This window comes from Elgaria multicarinata, chromosome 2, assembly GCF_023053635.1.
Source record: "Elgaria multicarinata webbii isolate HBS135686 ecotype San Diego chromosome 2, rElgMul1.1.pri, whole genome shotgun sequence".
Taxonomy (NCBI): Eukaryota; Metazoa; Chordata; class Lepidosauria; order Squamata; family Anguidae; genus Elgaria; species Elgaria multicarinata.
Window position 1 is genome coordinate 97,601,842 of NC_086172.1, and position 22,681 is coordinate 97,624,522.

The following is a 22,681-nucleotide window of genomic DNA, read 5'->3' on the forward strand; positions in this document are numbered from 1 at the left end:
TAAAAGAGAGAATAGCATTTATTGGCTGGTGTATCTGGCTAGTTAAAAATCACACTGCAATCACAAGTCTGATGGCACAGAAGAAACTAAGTAGTGGGATACTGATGACATTTGACCACCATGGAAGTGACAAAGTGCTATTTTACTTTGTGCACTTCTGTTTTAAAACAGCTGTGTACTGGTGTATTGTAAATGGCTTCTATCCCTATTCATGCTTTTGTTATTTGGTGCGCTGATCACGTTGCAGTCCTGAGTTCCACCAGGAGTATTGCTGGACAGCAGAACAGGTAGCTTTCACTTGTTGCCCATCTGATAGCTCAGTACAGGAGGATAAGTAATTGTATAAACTAGAGATTCCTAGCACCACAGCAAATACGATGATAATGGCTGCTACAATCCAAAGTACGTTCCAGTGTTTATGCAGTTTGGGGTACAGTATTTGTACATAATGGATAATAACTTCAAGTTTGCTGTAAAATGGAAAAGAAGTAAGTAAAAATTGGTTAACGTAATTGAAACCATTTGAAGTCAGATACTTCTACTATTTGAAAAGCTACCGTGTCATGCAAGACTCAAAGGCCTAGCAGTACATATGTGATCTTTATTAGGTCATACCTAAGTTTATTATTCTTGTTTATCTATTTGGGTTCTTTTGTTTTTCCAAATTTTAGAGCTTTTATAATACACAAGTATTTATTTATTTATTATTTTTTAAAAAGGAGTTAGACATTTCCATTAAAAGTATTACATTTGGCATCAGGAGAAAGAAGCAATATTACAGCAAGTGTACAATCAGTTTAATTTGTCATTGTATATTATAGATCATGGGATCAACACTGCAGTCAAAAGTTCCAATAAAAGCTAGAAGAGAAATTGCTAAGGCCTTGTCAAAGAATCAAGTGTATTCATCAAAGTTGACTTCTGTTCATAGCTATATAGGTTGAAATATCATGTATGAGTGTTGGAAGCATAAAGATTAGTTAGGGCAGTATCCTGTGAAAGTCCTAGATAGACTAGGCCCATTCACTTCAATGGGTCTACTTAGTGTAGCTGTACCATGGGTTACTGCCCTTAGTGTTTTAATATGCAAGTCTTCGAGTAGCTTTTGTTCTAAATATGTTTGCAATGAGAATGTAATGCCTACAAAAGGCGGAATGCTCATTCATATGACATATATTTCCTTTCTTCTTTCAGTTCCACATAACATAGCGTAAGTGAGGCTCAAAGACAATTAAAACCTTATGTAGAAAACACCCTTGGGGTGCTGTCGATATGTGCTCAAAGCCCTGCAGCGGCTGCAAATCTGCGCTGCGTAAGTTATATGACGCAGCTGCAGATTTGCAGACACCATGGGGCTTTACCACAAAGCTGCGCACTAAAAAAGTCGGGATCTTACCCCAACTTTTTTGGTGGAAGCTAGGTCACCCCAGCTCTTCCATCATTTGACCTCGCTTAATAATAATAATAATAATAATAATAATAATAATAATAATAATATAAATAAAATAATATATTTATTTCTTACCCGCCTCTCCCTCTGGATTAAGGCGGGGTACAACACAAATACAAAACACCATAAAATACATATAATTGATTAAAAACCTATGAAACTCCCTAGTATGAATTTCAACACCACAGGGATTTACTTACACCAGAGCTGGGCAACTGCAGGGGCTTGAGGGCCATTCTCCCCTCCCTTATTTACAAAAATGGAATAAAATATAATTCTTCAAATAATAGCTTGCTTAAAGGTTCTCAAATATTTGGTTAACAATCCTAATAGGTAAGACAGTTTCCCCTAGCTAACTGAACTCTCAGAAGCTTTTTCTTCAGATATGATTTCCCTAAATCCCACCCCAATTCTTCATAAACAGGCACAGTTGTTGTATACTAGACTTTAGCTCAATTCAGACAACACATTAGTCAACGCAGTGTGAAAACTCCACTCAGCGGTTGAGTTTCTAGGACGTACTTCTTACACAACATATTCTAACTCCACCATTGTGTGACTGTGGGCTACCATGGAGTTGAGTAAAATCCATCATGATGTTTTATTGACAGTTCCTCCACCCTCTCTCCTCCCCTGATCCTCCCAATGGTATCCCATCAGCCATTGCTGAAAAAACAAACAAACCTGGTAGTTCTCCTAGAGCGGCACTCGCTCCTTTTGCCGCTCTTGCCAGGGAACTCTGTCGCCAGTGGGAAAAGTCAACTCAACACAACAGAAAATTCTACAGAGCACAACACAATAGTTGTGCAGGAACTCTCCTCTGCACAACGTGGATATTCTGCGTAGAGTAAAAAAAATTCCACCATTGCGTGGAGTTTTCCCACCAAGCAACACATTTCTCAATGGTAGTGTAAAAAATCCACCTTGGAATTCTAAATCATCCACCGTTGAGGAATGTGTTGTCTGAACTGAGCCTTCCTCTGGCTCCAGCTTTTCTGGCTTCTAGAATGATTCTGATCTTTCAGGGGCTATTTGCTGAAGTTTCCTCTGGCCAGACATAAAATAAGAACCTAAACTGTATTAAATATAACTAGGATTGCTCATAAAATTTTCCTGATTGATATACGTATTACATTTTAAAATATAGTTTATTCAGACAACAATTACAAATTTACTGAGTTTTAAATGTTTGTAATCATAATGCTACTTTTATGAGCAAAGCAAGTTATACATAATACAGTTTATATTCCTAAAGTAATGTGAATTTAGATCTGTAATGAGTGCTAAAAAAATGTACTGCATATTTCTGATTTTTCACAAATTGTCTTTCTCCCTGAAAAACAATAGGAAAAAATGTTTTCCCTCCATAATTTAATTTTTTAAGGAGATTTTACATCTCTCCTCTCCTCTAATAACTTTAGACTACTTTTAAGCATCCTATAATTTAAAAACCACCTTGGATGTATCTTGCCTCTATTCCCATAAAATTATCTGTTGTACAAGTTACTCCTTCCTGCAGTATTCATGCCAAGCTAGAAAACTGTTTTATAGAGTGTCATCAGATTTGGGATGGGGGGGGGGTTTCCCTATTGTTGTTTCTCCGCCCCCATTCCTGTCCCATGATACTTCCTCCTTCTACCAGGAGAAGAAAGAGGAAGTCAACAAAGGCCACGTGGCCCATTCAGGGGCTGTTTTTATTGCGCTGCTTTTCCTGCACACAGCAGGAAATGGCGGCACATTCTGTTTTTTTAAAAAAAGTTGGATTAAAAGGGGTCCATTTTGTGATGGAAAATAGGCAAAAAGGAGCGGGAGGCACACATCATTGTCTAAAGGATGTGCGAACATCCGTAAGTGGGCGGTAGCGAGTGTGCGATAAAACACCCGTCTGATGATGCTCATACAGAAGAGGGGGCTCGCACTGGAAAGAGCAATCGGTGGGCTGTTGTTGGAGGAGCTGCTGGAAAGGAAACTCCATTATCACATTGGTGGTGTTCTACTCAATCAAATGCTGAACATTCCATAATAAGGTGATATACATTTCATCAAATAAGTTAATACACTCTATTTGACATTCAAAATACAGCTATTTTCGTACCTGTGTTGCTTGCTGATTTCATAATCACTTTCACCTGCTACACGTTCATTGGGGCTTTCATACATTTTCTCTTCATCATCTTCTTTCGGCTCTTCATGTTCCTTGGTTTTCTTTAAGCCTTCTTGATAACTTTAATTTGAAAACAAAGGGGGGGGGGAAAGGAATTTGCAATCACACATCAGAAAATGTGTTCCTATCCAGTGGTGCAGTTAGGTAATATTAGACTCTGAACCTAAAGGTCGCATAGGGCTGAGAGTGGGGGCTCATTTTTAGATGGTAATGTGCATTACTTCACTTAACTCAAAAAGTAGCAAGCCAGGCCTGCTGTGTTTGGGGGACCCTCCTGCTAATTCAGCTAAGAGAGGCCCTGGACTTCTGTCCCAAATTCCTGCCTGAATGCACTACAGCTCATATTGTATTCAACCTGTGTATGTGCCCTCTGAAGGGAGAGCACTGTGGTAAAATTGGTTGTATGCATCCAGTTTGCCTACTGAGGGAAGGGATCCCCCCTTTTCTGCTATCCTATTCTCTTATTACAAACGAAAACGAACATATGTAAGAGCCCTGCTGGATCAGACCAAAGGCCTATCTAGCCCAGAATCCTCCTTCTGACAGTGGTCAACCAGATGCCCATGGGAAGCCTACAAGCAAGATATGTAGGCAACAGCTCTGTCCCATTGTTGTTCCTAGCAACTAGTTGTTCCCCAGCAACTGGTTTTAAGTGTCCAGAGGTTCCATATAGCACCATGACTAATTGCCATTGATAAACATCCTCCATGTATTTGTCTAATGTCCCCTTAGAGCCATCTACATAAATGGCCTGGCAGCTGTGTGCTACCACCAGTGGCAAAGGCAGCAAGCCTATGAACACCAGTTGCTGGGGAACAGAGTGGGAGGGGGGAGTTGCACCATGTCCTGCTCGCGAGTTCCTGATCAACAGCTAGTTGGCCATTGTGTGAGTAGAATGCTGGACTAGATGGACTCTTGGTCTGATCCAGCATGGCTCTTCTTATGTTCTTATTTTATACATTAAATTATGCATTGTGTAAACAAATGCTTCATTTTGTCTGTCCTGAATCTCTCACCAATCAGTGACCCCAAATTCTAGTACTATTGAGAGAAAAGGAGAAACACTGTGCATAATTTTATAAACATCATGTCTTTCCCTTAGTCACTATTTGTTTGAGCTTTTCCTCCCTTGATTGTTTTGGTTGCTCCTTTCCCAGCTCTGCACTGTTCATTGGGAGATGGTGGCCAGAACTGTACATTGTATTCCAAGTGTGGCTTCACCATAGATTTGTGTAAAGGTTAGGATGAATTTCTGTGAAATCAGTGGTTTGGCCAATGGAGAGGGAGGGAGGGATTCAGCCCACATTTGAAATGCCCCCCCCCCGATGATTTCAGGGAGATTTGACCTTGAAATATTTCAAGGGAGGGAACATCTTGGAGGCAAAAGGAGTGCTTACCATGGTAGAGTTGTCTTCTGACCCTTCCCCCTTCTCTTTTCTATAACTATCACTAGTGCCATTGCTGACACACTGGGATGGAAACACAATGCAGGCCACAGCTCTGCTCTGCCTATACCAAAGCAGCTGGCAGGGTCAGCTTATTTTACCTATTTAAAGAAACATAGGGGTGGGAAGGACAGGAACCTACGTGCACCACGGTAACCACTTCTTCTGCCTCTGAATTGTCTCCTTGCTCACAAAACTCTACCTGTGTAAGCATCTGATCATTGAGGGTTCCAGAAGATGTGGAAGGCTATACATGCAGAAGTCTACATATGTGGGCTTCCCCATTGCTATCTTCATGCCTACCTAATGTGTGGACTCTAGGGTCAGGTGGAAGCCCAGGAAAATATTAATTAAGTATTATTTCACTGAAATGAAATCATTTGATTGAAGTGCCTTATGGCATTTTACATGGTCAAATTGTTTTGCATCTCAGAATTGTTGGTTTTCGTACTAAGATAATTCATTTGCCTCCTTGTATTTTTGGAACAGTGAGTAGGTGGTGATGAGTACCCAGAGTAACTCAAAACACACCGGGCACTTTGATAACTGACTTCCACTCAGATAAATAGCCAATGCTAGTTTGATTTTTAGCTCTTGGTAATCTGAATAGGATTGTGTTCTGTTTTGGAAATACAATCAGTGAACAGTAAGTAAGAAGTGGCTACATTTCTGCAAGTCATTATTTGGCACAGTAGTCTGTAAAATTCATGAAAGCAAGAACTACCCATCTGAAATCACATTGGATAAATAAATGGACGTGTCCATAAAATGGAGTCCCTCTTGAGTGATTCAGATGATACACCTTCTCACCCTTTGTTGTAAGCTTCCTCTTCTATTTTGGCTTTTGTCTCTGGGTTGATCTCTTCCAAGCCAGTCAGTGTTGGCACTGAAGAAGGAGGTTCACACTCAGGGTCCCCAGTTGATTTCCCACTAACCAATTTAAAAATAAACACAGAAAACAGAAGTTTAATTTTTAGACTGTGTAACAGAACAGTGTCAATTCCTTTTGGTTCCCCTTTATTATATTCAAATGCATCCTTGGTTGTTTGGAAGTCACATGTTTTCCAATATCTCCCACAACACCATTGCAGGACTTTTGCCCCTGCAGGTGTGTTTGTGTGGGTGTGTAAGAAATGCAACACTTCCAGGTGTGGGTGTACCTCCTATTAGATAAGGGGGTCTTTACTTTTCCCTGTTTCTTTCTTAGTACAAAGTAGAGAGGTGTAGGCACACTTTAAAAACTGGAGCCTCAAATGCCCCTGAGAACAGGGCCAGCCCTCCCATGAAGCAGAGCGAGTCAGTCGCCTCAGGCAGCAGATGCTGGGAGGTAGCAGCAAAATGTTGGAGGAGAGAGCTAGCCTGCCACCTCCTGGCATGGAGGATGCTGTCCCATTGCCAGTGTTGAGGAAAGATTCAACGGCCGGTCCAGTTAGCCTTGTACATGGAATGGGAGAGGGTGCCACGTTGTCCTTTGTCTCAGGCGGCCCCCAGCAGCCCCCAGCAGTTCTGTTTAAGCACTGTGCTTTCTGACTGCTGCTTGGCTGCCAGTACATGGGGGAAGAGAGATTTTTGTTCAGAAATTGTAAGATTCCAGTGCTTTTCTCTCCACTGAATTAAACTGGCAGGAGGAATCCCCTGAACTTCTCACAGCTGTATATACTACGTAAACAGAGTCCTCTAAGCACCACCTATTGCCCTTCCAACAAATCACTCATCATAATTCAAAATCGTCAGCAGACATTTCCTTCAAATGTGCTGTATTTCCTGAAGAGGACAAGTGCTCTGACCTGGGAGAAAAGCTGCCAATATACTGCAGACTTTCTAGAAGGTACATTCATGTACTAAGTTCCAAAACATAAACACATCCTATATTCCTTATAAAAACCTTTTGATAAAATACAAAACAAAACAATGGTTATACCACTTGTTCTCATATTTAAAAAGCTAAAATATTCATGAATATGCAACTACTTTAGAATTCACATTATCCTCGGCTGAGTACAGATGACAGCCTTTCAGAGACCTGGCTGTCATGTTACAACAGTCACTGTCTGCAATTCACTTTTGTTGTTTTGACATCCCATCATGCCCTCTGGTCAATCCAGTTTTGCAGGTTTTTCTAATGGGCAGCATCCAATGGTGTCATTCTGCAAAGCTAAATAGCACTAGCAGAAACCTGCCGAATCTTTCCATTGTGCATTACACTTGCGCAAGTTATGTTTTTGCAAGTGCCATTGCGCAACTGCTTGCACAACCACTCGCACAATGGCACTTGCAAAAATGTAACTTTAATTGGATTCTCTTCTTCTGCATAGTTTAGAACCTAGTTTCCACTAGCAGTTGGATACTGTCCGACGTTTCTTTTTTAATGGTGTGCTGCTTTTAACGATGCACTGGATTTAAACATTTGAATTAGTTGTATATATTTTATGGTGTTTTTATCAGTGTTGTACCCCGACTCAATCCAGAGGGAGAGGCGGGTAACAATATTATTATTATTATTATTATTATTATTATTATTATTCCCTAAAAATAATCTAATCTGCTTCACAAGATTGGGAGGTTCCTTTGTGAACCGCCCAGAGAGCTTCAGCTATTGGGCGGTATAAAAATGTAATAATAAATAAATAAATAAATACTACAGGAAAGCAATCCCTTGATGTAAAATGTCATCCCTGGGCACAACTCTAAGTGGTTGAAATTCGATGAGCCTCAACATGTCCTCCACAAAGCTAAATGAAACCCACCAGCCTCGGGATGGTTCATCAGGGGCTTGAAAAACTTATTGTTTTTGTTGCTGGCCTGGGACATCTGCCTGGTAGTTGACGACTTCCCTGTTTTAGGTCATTTGGAGTGCATGTTTAGATCATCTCTGGAGGAATGCCTTGAACTTGGCAAGGCACAAGTTGTTCAGGGCTGCTATAGTGGAAATAATGCTTCCACTATATAATGTTTCCACAGGCTATAATGTTATTGCTGGTCATGATTCAGTGTTAATGGAATGGCTTGTTTTATCAGCCAACAAAGAGAACTGCATGAGATTCACCTTAGCTATATATGAAAGCAGTCCTGAGAAAGGGAAAAAAATTATTTCAACATGTAGATACATTCTAAACATATCAGTAGGTAAAGGCAATAAATTAGAACTTTCATCTAATATAACCCAAATATTTTTTTTTAATGGTTATGTCTTATAAATGTAAATTGCGGGTGCGTTTTAGCACAGTATTTGTAGCAACTTTTTAGACATGTTTCCAGATTTTAGGGGTGTTTAAAACCATAATGTTTTGGCAGTGATATTTTAATGTAACTCTCTCCCGAGGAAGCGATGTCCTTTCCGAAATGCATTGGGAATAATAATAAAAATTTCAGGCACCTGAAAACGCTTTCTCTTATGTTGCGACACATAAGTGTCTTCCCCTCTTGCTGCTTCTATGCTTTGTACTGGGAAGCTATCATGTTTTATTGGATTTGTTCTCAGGTTTTTTTGTTTTTTGTTTTGCCTATTCTCTCAGCAAAATGTCAGCCATGGTTAGATTGTGCATGAATCTTTTTTTTTTTTAAAGTAATATTGTCTGACCAGATCTTTGAACTGCATCTCTTTGTTAACGGAGGGATCTTATTCTATCACCTTAATTTCCTTTAGGAAAAGGGCTCTTTTTATGCCAGCAGGAATTATCTGCTATATAACTCCAAATATAGGAAATACTTGTGCACTCACTTCTCTATAAGCGTAGGTAAGGCAGGAGTTGATGTCAGATTGCTTCTTCCATTTGATGACTCAGACTGTGAATAAAGATGGCCATTCAATTTCATTCAATATCAACAGTAAAAGCTGTTTCCCATAAGAAGATGCATGTACATCAAAAACATTCTTAAGAGTCTCAAAACATAAACTCAGCATTTTCCAAAGAATGGATTTGATCTCCCAACAGACAGCAAGTTCACTGCTCTTTGGAACATTTTACACACTTCCTTTATCGTCCTAAGTTATTCCTCACCTCTATTTGTGTATTAACGTAGGGCATTGTCCAACAGTGTCATTCCGCAAACTCAAATAGCATCAACAGAACTCGGCCAAATCTTTCCACTGCTCAAGTGGTTGTGCATTACACTTGTGCAAGTGTCTGCATTACACCTGTGCAAACAGTTGTGCAAGCATAATGTGCAACTGGTTGAACAAGTGTGATGTGCAGCTAGTTATACAACCTCTTGCGCAAGTGTAATGCAGAACTGATTATGCAAGCATTTGCACAACCACAACTTTACTTAGATTCTCCTCTTACGCATAGTTTGGAGCCTAGTTTCCACTAGCACAATGTAATTTGTGCTAGTGGAATAACACAGTTGTATACAATCCATTTATTGTTTCTGATGTGTATCTAATAATTATATTTTATCTACATGTTTGCCACATCAAACAGTCCCAAATTTATAAAATGTGGCAGTCACATCTATGTAACCTTTTTCTTTAAAACATTTATTTCTGTAGAATTTTAGTAATTTTAAAACTTACCAGTGAAGATGGCATCAATGGTATGGGTGATGCACCAGGTGACTGGCCCGGAAGCTCAAATTTTGAAACAACAGCAACACTGACTCTTCTCCTAGGCATCTATAATAAAAATACATTTCAGTACACATGTGACACCAAGTGATACCTTCACAAGATGTATAATCAAACAGATTCTGGCAAACCAGGAAAAATAAAGGACAAAACCATGGACGTGAAAATTCTTATAACTGACTTCTGTTCACAGCTGGATTCTAAACATATTTTAGTACATTGGTAACAATGGATGTCAACTTTCCCCATTGATCTTTGATTTATGTTTGGAACCACTGGTGTGTATGATTAGACAGAATAGTACTATTCATGGTTTTTGTGCATGCTGGCTTAGAATTTAAAATAATTCTTTATGCTGATGACCTTTTATTGTTAATTTCAAAACTCTAGTCATCTATTCCAGCTTTGATGAAACTGATTAATACTTTTGGTGATCTGTCTGGTTATTCAATTAATTGGTCAAAATCTGAATTGATGCTGATTGGAGGTAATATATCTCCAAGTGTGTTGGCTAGTAGGTTATTTTGATGGCGCCCAGATTTTATTACTTACTTGGGAATACTCATTCCCAAAGATATATCCCAACTGATTAAACTAAATTTGAATAACTTGATTAATGAGATTGCACGAGATATAGATAAAGGCTTCATTAAAGTTGAGTTTGTGGGGTAAAATTAACACACTAAAGATTCGATTGCTTATGTTATACGTAGTTTTCCTCTACTTATACCTGGTAAATATTTCCAAAAATTCAGCATTATGTTATGGAGTATGGTTAACTGACTCCTGGAATGTGTCAGCAATGGGCTCTTAGTTAAACATTTTATTAAGGTTTGGAAGAATACCTTTCCAATAGAAAGAGACATAGATCTAGATGTACGGGGCACACCATCTTCTGTATCAAAGAAAGGGGGGTTAGAAATTAGGGTTAGAAACATTCTCATCACCAAAAGACAGTTTTCTATCAGTATAGGTCTTTTATATTGAAAAGAATGTGCATAAAAAGCAACATTGTGTAATACGCAAGACTAGGAGGCATTTCCTTTGTTATAACAGTAGAAATGTGGAATTATTTCAATCTAATACATTACAATCTGTTCTAACATTCCCTGATTCATGCTCCTAAAGAGACTGTTGTGCACAGTTTTCCTGAAAATATTTAATTATTTAAGAGCAATTGGCAGTATAGAAATGTAATAAATAAATAAATAAATAAATAAAATCAAGATGCACAATTTTGTTCAACTAAGTAAATAATTCTACTTTGTCAGATACCTTAATAAACTACATTTATATCTATGTAGATATGGGGGAAACCCAATTACAAGTTCAACAGCAAAATGGACAAGTTTTAAAATCTTGGAAAATAAACTGTGTTACCAGGGGAGCCATAGCTCCTGCTAGAATTCTGATTGGCAAGTTTCTTATACTCCATGAGCTCAGCATGATCCTTTTCATACGTTCTTTTCAAATTCTCCACATACTGCATCATAACTTCAGTGGCCTTTGACATGCGTTTCTCCTGCAATTAAGAGAAGACGAAGCATGCATCGAATTACATTTTCAAAATGAAGTAGCATCATTTTGCAGCTTCTATCAATACTGAAATTTTACCCATAAGGAGACTTTGGTTTACCCATAAGGAGACTCCCAGGCTAATCAGACACTGTGCAGCTATCCTGTCTTTTCCTTCTTAATGGATTTTTTGTGGTAAGAAAAACAACAGAAGAAGCGGTGGGAAGACAGAGAGGAGTTATGAGTGAAGATAACAATGTTCGGACATCATAAAATTCTATGAATGAGGCAGGGTGATGGTGAGATAAAAGCCTCAGCCAGTATCCAAGCCTGGCTGTGCACCAGTAGGACCCACCACTAGCTCAATGGGGAGCTAGCAGTTTTAAAAGCAACCCATAACAAACTGAAATGTCATTTCCAGAATAAGGCATATCAGTGAACCTTGCTGAAGGAAGCTCCACTGTTCTTTTCTGATCCAGAAACAGACATTTCCACTTGCTTCCAGGGTTGTTTCCTGAATCGTTAGCTTTGTATTGCATGAGCAGTGGGTCCTGCTTGGGGAACAGATCGAGCAGGAGCATAGCGGCAGTTTTAGATATTACCCCTCGCCTGGAAGCACCCTTTACCACCTGCAGGATCCCCCCCCCCATAAATAGTGCCTCCCACTGATAAAACCAGATATGGGGGCTGTCTAAATGTGAACTCTGCACTGAGGTGGCTGTGAATCTGTGCTGCAACGGTTATATGACGCAGCCGCCGATTTGCTGCCACCACAGGGCAAAGAGACGAAGATGTGCTACAGAAAAGTCGGGGACTTATCCTGACTTTTCCTGCCGCAACAAGGTCAGCCTAGCTGTTCCGGCATCTGTCCTCATTCCTGCACCACCTCAGGGGGTGTTCCCAGATGGAAGGCGACCTCCCATTGGTTTCTGGAAGCTGGAGGCGGGCCCAGCGAGCCGAATGGCTGCCAGAAAGTCCACACTGTCTCTTGCGTCAGGATTACCCAAAACCACCTTGCAGCAGCAAAAGTGTGGCGTTTCTCTAAAAGCTGGGCAACCCAGTGCTGTCAAGGTAGCCCCAAGTACTGCAAGGAGAATGCCATTGTGTAGTTTCAAGTGAGGAGGTTGCAACAGTCTTTTGTTCAATTAATATTTAAAATATATTTCCTCAATGGATGATAATGCCTGTGGGCTGTTCTCCAACAATCTATTAAGGTTATGGGCTACTACCATCCAGGGTGGGGCTATGATCAATGTCCCACCAGGGGGCATATGGGGCAGAGAGAAGCCGTTTGGAGGTTGGAGTCATAAAGCAGCCAGTAAGAAGAGCCATGCTGGATCAGACCCAGGGTCCATCTAGTCCAGTGCTCTGTTCACACAGTGGCCAACCAGCTGTTGACCAGGAACCGACAAACGATACAAGTACAGCAGCACTCTCCCACCCATGTAAACCAAATTTAGATGCTGGTTTATTAAGTTTTACAATTTTCAAAGGAAAGCATGTATCATTTGTTACATTTACTTAAGGACAACTATCCAACAGATAAGATCTAAACATTTGATAGAAGCTATGGTGAACAATGAAAATGTATCAAAACTATGAGAGTATCAGGTTTTTGGAACCACTTTAATTGTTATGGCTTCACCCCAAAGAAATTCAGGAACAGTAGTTTGGTGAAGGTACTGAAAACTGCTACAGATCTGTCCCCTGCTCTTAGAATTCTGCTCATAGATTTACAGCTCCCTGGGAAAAGGGAAGGACTTGTCAAGCCAATTTAAGCCTGTAGTTCAGAAATGTCCTGAAAAAGTATCCATTCAGTTCAAACCCCTACGTCTACGTCACATGTATTTGTTGGAAACAGGTCTCAAAACCTCTGCCAACAGCCAATAAAGAGCAGCAGAGTATGGGAGCAGGGATGGGGAAAGCAGACCAATTTAGAAGAATGCCAGAGTGGGCCTGGCAAAAACCTCTCCATATGACTTCCAATCAGTGCAACTTGAACAGCTTTCTCCTCTTTTCTACTCGAAGTACATCAAAAGGCAGGAGGTAAATTCTGAGTTTGGACTCCTTGAATTGGAAACACTAACTCTTGTTAATAATAATGCATGATCACTAACTCTTATTAACAATGATGACAGACTGTTTTATAATTTTCTGTAAGCTGCTTTATTATAATATTTCTTTGTATCCCGCCTTTTGCCCAATGCTGGGCCTCAAGGCAGCTTTACAAAATTAAACATATACAGTTAAAACCTATAAATAGAAACATACAAAAGTTAAAAATATAATTACCACAAATTATGCAGTTGAGTTTCCCGCATTTGGGGAAATCACAGGGGTCAGCACACCCGGAGTGCAATGGATGAGCCTCACCCTAGGAAAATCAGGGTGAGGCTCATTCATGATCATGGTGTCTCCCCTGCCAGGTGAGCTTAAGGATTTTTAAAATGAGAAGTGATATATAATTATTCTAAAACATTTAAGCAATAAATAACTCCCAATATACCACCCTTGGGCAAAGAAGGGTGATAGGACCATATCCACAGGGTCACATGCTCACTTCATGTTTGTGTTTCCTTCTCTTTAGCTGCAACAACAGAAATCCCTGGTAGCAAATCCCTGGACTGAAATAAGGGTTCGGAGATATGGCCTGAGTTCTGTTTAACTGCAATTCCAGGGAAAGTAGTACAGATGCACCAGATGCTCCTGCTCCAAATCTCCAGTTAGTGTTTAAAACTACATTGAGTTTAATGATAGAGGGCAAGGGCTGGCCAAGGTATCTTTTCTGCCTGAGGCAAAAATGGCATCCTCCCCACCCACCCCGCTCCAATTTCACATACAGTAGCCAACCAGGCTGGCAGATGAATCGTACTTCAACACTGGTGATGGGACAGTGTCCTTCACATATTTTTGTGAACCGTCCAGGGAGCTTTGGCTATTGGGTGGTATAAAAATGCAATAAATAAATAAATAAATAAATAAATAAATAAATAAATAATAAATCTGAGGACAGCAGGCTTGCTTAGGGTTGCAAGACAAGCCACCAGGCACATACAGCTTTGCCCTTCCATATCTCGCCACCATCCTCTGCCTACCCAGTATCAGTTGCCTGAGGTATCTGCCTCACTCTGCCTAATAGTATTTTATTGTTGCAGGAAATGAAACGAGTGGGACGTTGACGAGAGCGACAATACTGGAAAACTTTTTGTAAACCGCCCAAAGAGCTTTGGCTATTGGGTGGTATAAAAATGCAATAAATAAATTAATAAATAAACTCAGAATGAGTCTGACTGAACAAAGGCTAGAACTCATTTGAAACCCTACTGTATAGGAAGGAGGGAAGTGAAGAAAACACTTCTCTGCCACTACTGCATCTGCATAGAGTCACCCAGCTGAGCTTTTGCAGATGATCACAGACCGATTATGCTGTGCCTGGCAAGAAGAAGACATGGACCACTCAATAAACCGATGTGACCAGTTTACACTACAGTGTGTGGATAAAATCGATCATACCCATGCTGACTTCGACACCATAGTCGATACAGATCTGATGGATGTAACTTTCACTCCTGTTGACCAGTTACAATGGATACTTTTCAATATGTAAAGGCCAGGGATACTTTTCTGTGTGTAAAGCCCAAGGATCCTCAGAGAAGTGAGGCCTACTGTTTTTTCTGCTGGACTCTTCTTGCCCTTCTTAGTCTATAAAAGCAGCTGGGGGTGGGGACTGGCTGAGTTAGAGGTGAACGTCCCTTTATGGCAAAGTGTTGTTCCGCCTTGCCTAAAGGAGGTGGTAGTAACACCTTTGTTTAAGAGGAAAAGACACGCCCTCAACCCTACAATATTGGATAATTTCTGGCTGGTCTCTAATATTTTATTTTTGGGCAAGGTTTTAGAATGTGTGGTGGCTTTTCAGCTCCAGGGATTTCTGGGCAATGTGGATCATGTTTTCAGGAGATGGCGAAAGGAATACAAAGTTGGCGCCTGCCTGACCTCTAGGGGCTGGGAATTCCATAGAAAGGGGGCTACCACGCTGAAGGCACTTCCCCTGGTGGACTCCAATCAGAGGATGGGTCTATGTTAAGGGCAAACAAACAAAAGCTTGATCCAACAAGCTTTTGGTTAGATGAAAGGCAGGTCAGGGAATAGGGATTCAACTGGTGCTGGATGGGATTACATTCCTCTTGAAGACTCAGGCTCACAGGTTGAGTGTACTCTTGGACTTGAACCTGGATGACCAGGTTTCAGCACTGGCCAGGAGTGCATTTGCGCAGGTGAGGCTGGTGTGCCAACTATATCTATTCCTAGAGACATTTGATCTGGCCACGGACACACATAGTTTAGTTACATCCCATTCAGACTATTCTAACATGCTCTACAGGGCTGCCTTCAAAAACTGTTCAGAAACTTCAGCTGATCCAGAATGCAGCAGGGCTGGTTACAGGGAGTACATGGGGGGATCCGCACGTCGCTCCCAGGGCGCTTCTATGCGATCCCAGTGCACCCCAAAAACGATAGTCTGACTTCCCTGTAAAAGAAATGAGGAAGAGCCGTCCATGCCGCCGCCACCGAGGAGAGCTCGGCAAAAGAAGGAGGGGGTGGAGAGCTTCTTCTGCTCTTCACCCCTCCTTCTTTTGCCGAGCTCTCCTCGCCGGGGGAGAGCTCTCCTCGTCATCGGCGGCGGCGGCATGGACGGCTCTTCCTCGTTTCTTTTACAGGGAAGTCAGACTATCGTTTTCGGGGTGCACTGGGATCGCATAGAAGCGCTCGGATCCCCCCCATGATTCCTCAAAGATGGCCTGCTCCCATAACCTAATTCTTAAAATGTTCTGTAGAGACCCTTCTTTTGAGGTTGCCTTCAGGAGTGCTTTTGAAGGTGAAAGAGGGCTTTCTTGGTGGTTGTTCCCTGGCTCTCTGCTGAGGGAGGCTAGGTTCACTCCCTCTCTGTTATCCTTTCCCCAGCAAGCAAAGTCCACTTTGGTAGATAAGTGAGTCTGTTGGGATGGAGGTTGTTTTTACTCTGTTTCTGTTGTGTTTTTAATTGCTTTAAGTCGTGCTTAATGTATTTGTTTTATTATTGTTTTTATCAAGTTTTATTGGTGATCGTAAGTGGCCTTGAGTGCTATTTTTATTTGTATTTTTTGTAGAAAGGCAGAATACAAGTCAAATAAAATAAATAAATTTATTTAAAGCATTTTTACCCCACTCTTCAGCTGGAAAGTCTCCCAGAGTGGGTTACATAACAAGGTATTTTCTGCCCACAATCTAAAAAAACATGACACAAAAGGAAAAATGGATGAGGAGAGAAGAGGAAAATAAGAAAAACCAGGCACCAGTACTTAAAAGTTGCATAGTAGCTTTCACAACTACCAGCTTGTGTGGAAGCAGTTCAGGGAGAGAGAAGAGAAGCCAAATGAAGCAGAGCCAATGGACTGGGCCCTGGAGTCTCATCTTTCCTTCAGCTGTATCTCTCCTCTTCCCTCCCATCACTACTGCCTGAACCACATAAGCTAATAGTAGGGCCACAACTCTGTGGTAAAGGACATACTTTACATGCCAAAAGTTCCAAGTTCAGTCCCTGGCACTTGCAGTTAAAAGGACGTGGATGAGATTCTGCCTGAAACCCTACAGAGCTGTAGCTGGTTGAACTATATGACACCAGGCTAGATGGACCAAAGATCCATATAAGGTTGCTTTGTATTTTCAGACCTCAGCGTTTGGAGGCTATTTTCCCCCTCTGCATTGTAATCAAAGTTTTCTATAAAATATTTCATAATTTCAAGTAATGAAAAGAAATGATTTGAATACTTACCTGGCGAACAGCTCCAACCATCTCAGCTCGACTGGATAATCTAGAGGCCAAACGATGCAGCACAGCAATGTCCTCCAACAACCTCTGGTACATGTCTCTGTGTTCAGAGTGATGCCATAAGGAAGCTGAAGACTGAAATGACAGCAGGCACTAATGTATCAAATCAAATCAGGAGCACATCTGCTGCAAGCAGTCATTGTGATCCACAGTTCTAGGGCTGCTCCCCTTTTAGTAGTTCAATCATATTAAAAGATCTTGCACAAACAGAAAAGAAGCACCCTCCACTGTATAACAGCCAACAGTTCCACAAAACCTAAACAACTCTTGAAATTCCACGATAGACATCAGCTTTGCCAATATAAAGACAGCCATGTTTCTCTTTACGCCTGCTCCATGCCTGTCTAGGAAGCTGTGTGTCGTCCCTCCACTCAGTTCCCCTGTTTCATTAACAGGAGATGTACGCATTCAACACTTGTGGGGGACAAAAGTGAACATTCTCCAGTGAGGGGAGGTGGTGGTGAGGGAATGTCCAGGAGGGAGGTGAGTGCTGTTAAAATTAAGTACTTGACAAGAAAGAGACTCTGTAAGGCAGGGGTGGAGAACATGGGTCCTTCCAGATGTTATGTTACAATCCCTATCATCCCCTGGGAGCTGAACCCTCCAAGCACAACATGTTGTAAAAAGTGGCCTAGGTGGTTAGGAAAGCTATATATTTAACATCTCAAATTCCCCTGGGTATTCAGACAAGAGTGATTTCCATACTGTGAAAATGTAAACTGATTTGGTATTGCACCATAACACCAGCATGTACTATGGAAATTCCTCATTACTTCTGTTCTGCATCTTTAGGTACATTAGCATGGGACAGTTTTTAGGGATGAGATGCCCACATTCTATGCATCCAGCTCTTCACAACTCAGATAACAGCAGTTATTAAATCCCAGGGTGTTTCCCTCCCACATGTCCTGAAGAGCAGCAACTACCCCCACCCCTGTTTAGGAGGAAAGCTCCAGGAAATAATGTATAATATTGAATTAATACAGAAACAAAAATATGCAAATGTGATGCTAAATCTCTCTGAAGTAAGTTGAAAACTATCAGGGCTGACCCAAGACATTATGCTGCTTGAGGCAAAGAACAAGATGGTGCCTCCTTCCATTCCATGTACAAAAGCCAACTGGACTGGCAGTTGAATCTTCCTTCAACGTTAGCAATGGGACAGCTTCTTCCACCCCACTTAAAGGTAGCAGGCTACCTTAAGGGGTGCAAGGCAGGCCGTGTGACCTACAGCTCTCTCCTTGCAGCCACCTCCCAGCATCTGCAGCCTGAGGCAACAGCCTCACTCTGCCTAATGGTAAGGCAGCCCTGTAAATTATGCAGTTGTTTTTCAGCTGACACATATATTGCTTTTCCCCATGAACAGTAGTAATTCCAAAGGTCTTGCTATTTACTGTTTTACTCTGTACAGCACCATGTACATTGATGGTGCTATATAAATAAATAATAATAATAATAATAATAATAATAATAATAATAATAAAGCACAAGGAATGGCATGGACAGAGAAGGAGAATGAAGAAGAGATCAAAGCGCTAGGAGAATTGTATCTAAGCTCTTGCATGGTGTATCTTGAGGTACCTCAATCGTTTTCAATTGTATTATTTTTAAAAAACAACAACACACCTAATAAGGTGAGACTTGTGACTCACTCATAGTAAAGTTTGACATTTCACAATGATTACAACACTGTTAGACAATGTGCTTTTCATTATGAGAATTATACGGTCAATGATAAAAATAGACGTTGGGGACATATTCAGTGGTAGCTTTAAAACAGAGATAGATACATTAAGTGTGTACTGCAATGAAGACTCATTATGGTCTTCTTACCGTAATAGCTGCTTTAAAGTTATCCAGTTCCTTCTCTGTGTTCTCCTCAGAAAGATTTCTCTCCCTCTCGGCTTGGTTAATTCTCGATTCTAAAGTATAACTATCATTTCTGAAAGCCAATGAAAGTTGCACAAATACATTCTGTTGAGGAAAAAGAAAAGCCTCATTCAATCCTGTTTACCAATCATATGGGTGGGTTCTTGCATGACATTAAATACAATGGAAGGAATTAATTTCGACCAAGAGAAGTGCCAGATCTGAAGTCTCCCTGACAATCTGACCTCCAACTGGGAAGAACAGATCTGCATGCACAGAAGCTCATTCAAGGTACTCCACAACAAAGGAGTAGGCAGTCACTCTCATTTCACATGTGGTAGGACTGCATGATAGGGAGTCCAGAGGTGATATTTGGACTGACTGACCAATATGAAATTGTGATGTTCAGCTACCTTATATGCCTTAAATGTAAATATTTGCAAGGTTATTGTTTACATTATGCATAATGTTCCAGGAAGTAAGTAGGCCTCAGTGTACTTACAATTTGTAATTACAGTTTGGGTAAGTATACCTGAATCCTTGAGTGCTGATTGGATGGTGGCGGGGGAGTGTTTGGATTGGCTGGCAGTGTGAGAGTGGGAGGAGCTGGAGAAATATAGCTCTCTAGCCTGTGCTGACAGGAAGACAGTAGAAGTGTATGATTATAAGAGAAGAAGTGTATGATCCTGTGAGAGAAATATATGACTCTTGTCAGAATAGTAGATGAATATATGAGACTGTTGGATTACAGAGTGTGGAAAGATTGAGAGGCAGATACTGGACAGGAAGGATTGGTATGAGATATTGGGTTGAGAATATAGATATTAAGATAAAGAATAGTAGAATGCTATTCTGTAAGAAAGAACTTACAGAAACCAATATGCTTAGAAGCCTTGTAACCATACGTATTGCAACTGAGGAAACCATTACGCTTATGTACATGCACTTACTTATGTTAATAAATTCTAATTAATTTCAAACAACTGGTGTGGTCTGTGGAAGAGTGACTGAGGAGGAAACAGTTAATGGTGGCAGCAGAATGGGAAACTGAGGGATAGGTTGCTGGGCTGTGGAGCTGTGGGGTCAAAGAATAAAGGCAAGCAGGAGCAACAGCAGTAGGCCTAAACCCTCACACGTGTCATCAGCACAGTGCTCCTGAGTGCTAGTGGTGTGGATAGTCTTGTCAGGTAGCCTGTGGGTGGCACAGGTGAAGGCAAGACCTCACAGAAATGCATGCTTGCATTCTTCTTAGCCTGCTACCTCAGTCCTTTTGCATCTGACCATTACAGCATAATTTATGGGGCTCCTCAGTGGATGCAGGGAATGTAGCACAATATAGCACAGGGAGAAGTATTTTAATCTATGTATAGCATTAACCTTTCTAATAAATGCTTCTTTTTTAGAAGCATTAACAGCTTCTAAAAACTGGCACTTCTGCCTTATCCAGACATCATTTCTATGGCAATATGGTACAAAGAACATTAGTGGCCACCATCAACCCTGATCTTGGATTATGATAAATGATTCTGACTACCCACAGAGGTCTTTGGGAGAGGTCTTGCTTCTGTCATCAGATGTGCAGCTAATAGAACATGAGGCAGGGCTTTTTTGGTTGTGGCACCCAGACCGTGCAATTTTCTCCTCTTTGTTGACTACTAATATCTAGTGAAGACTATCTTCAAATACATTTTAGCTATGCCCCGTTTGGTTTGGTTTGGTAGAGGCTTTTGGTTCTGTTGCTGATTTTGCTTCTGTGTGTTTTGCTGATCTTTTTGGAGTGCTACTGTTATGTTTCATATTTTTACAGCAATTGACTGCTTTGTTATGCACTGCTTTCAAGGTCCTTTTGAGTGGAAAGCCAGCTCACACATTTCATATAAAATAAACATAAATAATGGCCATTATAACACCAGTCCGGAACAGGTTTTCTTCAAAGTAAGCATGGAGGGAAACCATCTTGCAAGAATTTTCTGCACTGATGTATACAGAGTACACATCCACACACCACCACAAATAGTTTCAAGAGGTTGTCCCTCCCTTACTTATAGAAAATAAGCAAGTACGCATTTCCAGAACCTTGCATTAGAAATTGCAGAACAACCTTTATTCTTCAACAAGTAAACCAATCTATTTCACTTCTTGTGGAAATCAGTTCTGTTATGAATATATATCATAGCATTATTCGGCCTATTTCTAGAAAACTCCAGGACAACTGAGAAGAATGCCTTGAGGGAAGCAACTTGGTTTATACAATACTGATCTGAAAGGATCCATAATCTGGCTGGATTTTCAATATGTTTTTGTAAATCAGCAGACTGCAAAGGAAGTGAAGATATCTGCTTGCCATTTAAGAAGATTTTCCTTAAGTGTTAAGTACTTGCTACTGCTGCATAAGCCAAAAATAAGATTGTAACTGTAAATACAGATAAAATACATATGACAATGCTAATGCTGTGATAGGGAAACTATGTACAAGCAACATTTTAGTTAAAACGATTGTGTAGGTTATTTGTTGAAGCTGAAGTTGGTTCTTGGCCCCAAGTTTCTTATTCTACACAGGTGAACAGCAAGACTGAATAAGGAATTGAGCACTAAGATGAGCTTTCAGCCAACCCATGTCATACACTCCTGCCCCCAGGGGATAGTCTCCTTGAAAGGTTTGTATGGGAAATCATGCTTGAGTGACTTCTGCAAAAGCAAAGCTTTGGGCTGCTCATGATGCTATGGTGTCTCAGAGGGGACAGTTTCCTGGCGATAGGGTGTGTGTGCCACACCACTTCAGTTTCATATTCAGGATGATTACACACTTCCGTTGAAAAAGAAACCAACTTCAGTGTTGTCGTTGTTTGGTAAGGAGAGCTGCTGCCCTGTTACATCAAGTGGTTGTGACACTGGGCAATATCCTATGCTGCCCATGTGCCAGTGAGATCCACTGTTAGCACAAAGTGTTTTTTAAAGCCTTGTGGAATGATGTGGAGCTATTGTGGGATGTGCAGATATGTGACCATGTTGAGGTACTCAACATCAAATTATTCATCAGTGAAACCGCAGAAGATTATTCAAATAGTTAAGAACAACAACAACAACCCAAAACATACCTCAACTTCTCTTTCAGTAAGTGGAGGAGAGCTGCAATAAAATCAAAACAAAATGTTGTAAATTTTGGGAACGCAAAAACATTGATTATTCAGCATACCTAACAGGTTAGGTTCCCCCCCCCCCACGCCAACTGTCAATGGTCAGCTAAATTTATATGTGACACAAAGAGAGAATGGTTAAATATATCATAAAGGACTTTGACTGAAATCAAGCAAGTTTTTAATTCATTTTTCTATAAACGGTAAATTTTGGTATTATATTGCAAGACACAGAGCCTTTCTACGTGAGTTTTTTATTGTGCACTTGTGGCTCCTTTATACAATGTCATTATCCTCCAGGGCCTCTACCATGCTTTGCAACCATTATCATGGTTTCCGCCCTCCTCCCAATGAGGAAAGGCTGGTACTACTTAGAAATGGCGTGATGAGAATCTCGTTAATTGCCCAATTCTGCTATACCACAGCATCATCTGGTGGCTGCATAATGAACATATAGAAAGGCAGAGAAAGAAAACTTTCAGAACAAAGCACGTGTATTTATTTATTTATTTATTTATTTATTACATTTTTATACCGCCCAATAGCCGAAGCTCTCTGGGCGGTTCACAAAGAATCCGGAAGCAAAAGCCTTGGTAAAAGTGTGGGATAAAAGCCTCATGTAGAAATGTCCACAGATACCTGAATTATTTAAAACTAACTTTTAT

At 40.7% G+C, this 22,681-nt stretch overlaps 1 protein-coding gene and 1 pseudogene across 1 annotated transcript in view; both read right to left on the reverse strand.

The window, feature by feature from the left end:
- IRAG1 (inositol 1,4,5-triphosphate receptor associated 1) overlaps positions 1-22,681 on the reverse strand; it is a 61,829-nt gene continuing 39,148 nt past the window's right edge. Inside the window, exons 13-22 of the mRNA XM_063117282.1 lie at positions 21,978-22,008; positions 18,844-18,984; positions 16,954-17,085; positions 11,007-11,148; positions 10,472-10,521; positions 9,576-9,674; positions 8,781-8,845; positions 5,870-5,989; positions 3,546-3,674; positions 1-470 (exon numbers count right to left, since the gene is read on the reverse strand). Coding sequence (XP_062973352.1) covers positions 221-470; positions 3,546-3,674; positions 5,870-5,989; positions 8,781-8,845; positions 9,576-9,674; positions 10,472-10,521; positions 11,007-11,148; positions 16,954-17,085; positions 18,844-18,984; positions 21,978-22,008 — 1,159 coding nt within the window. The 3' untranslated portion in view covers positions 1-220. The remainder of the gene's footprint in view (positions 471-3,545; positions 3,675-5,869; positions 5,990-8,780; positions 8,846-9,575; positions 9,675-10,471; positions 10,522-11,006; positions 11,149-16,953; positions 17,086-18,843; positions 18,985-21,977; positions 22,009-22,681) is intronic.
- On the reverse strand, positions 13,401-13,575 carry LOC134393858 (U1 spliceosomal RNA; annotated as a pseudogene).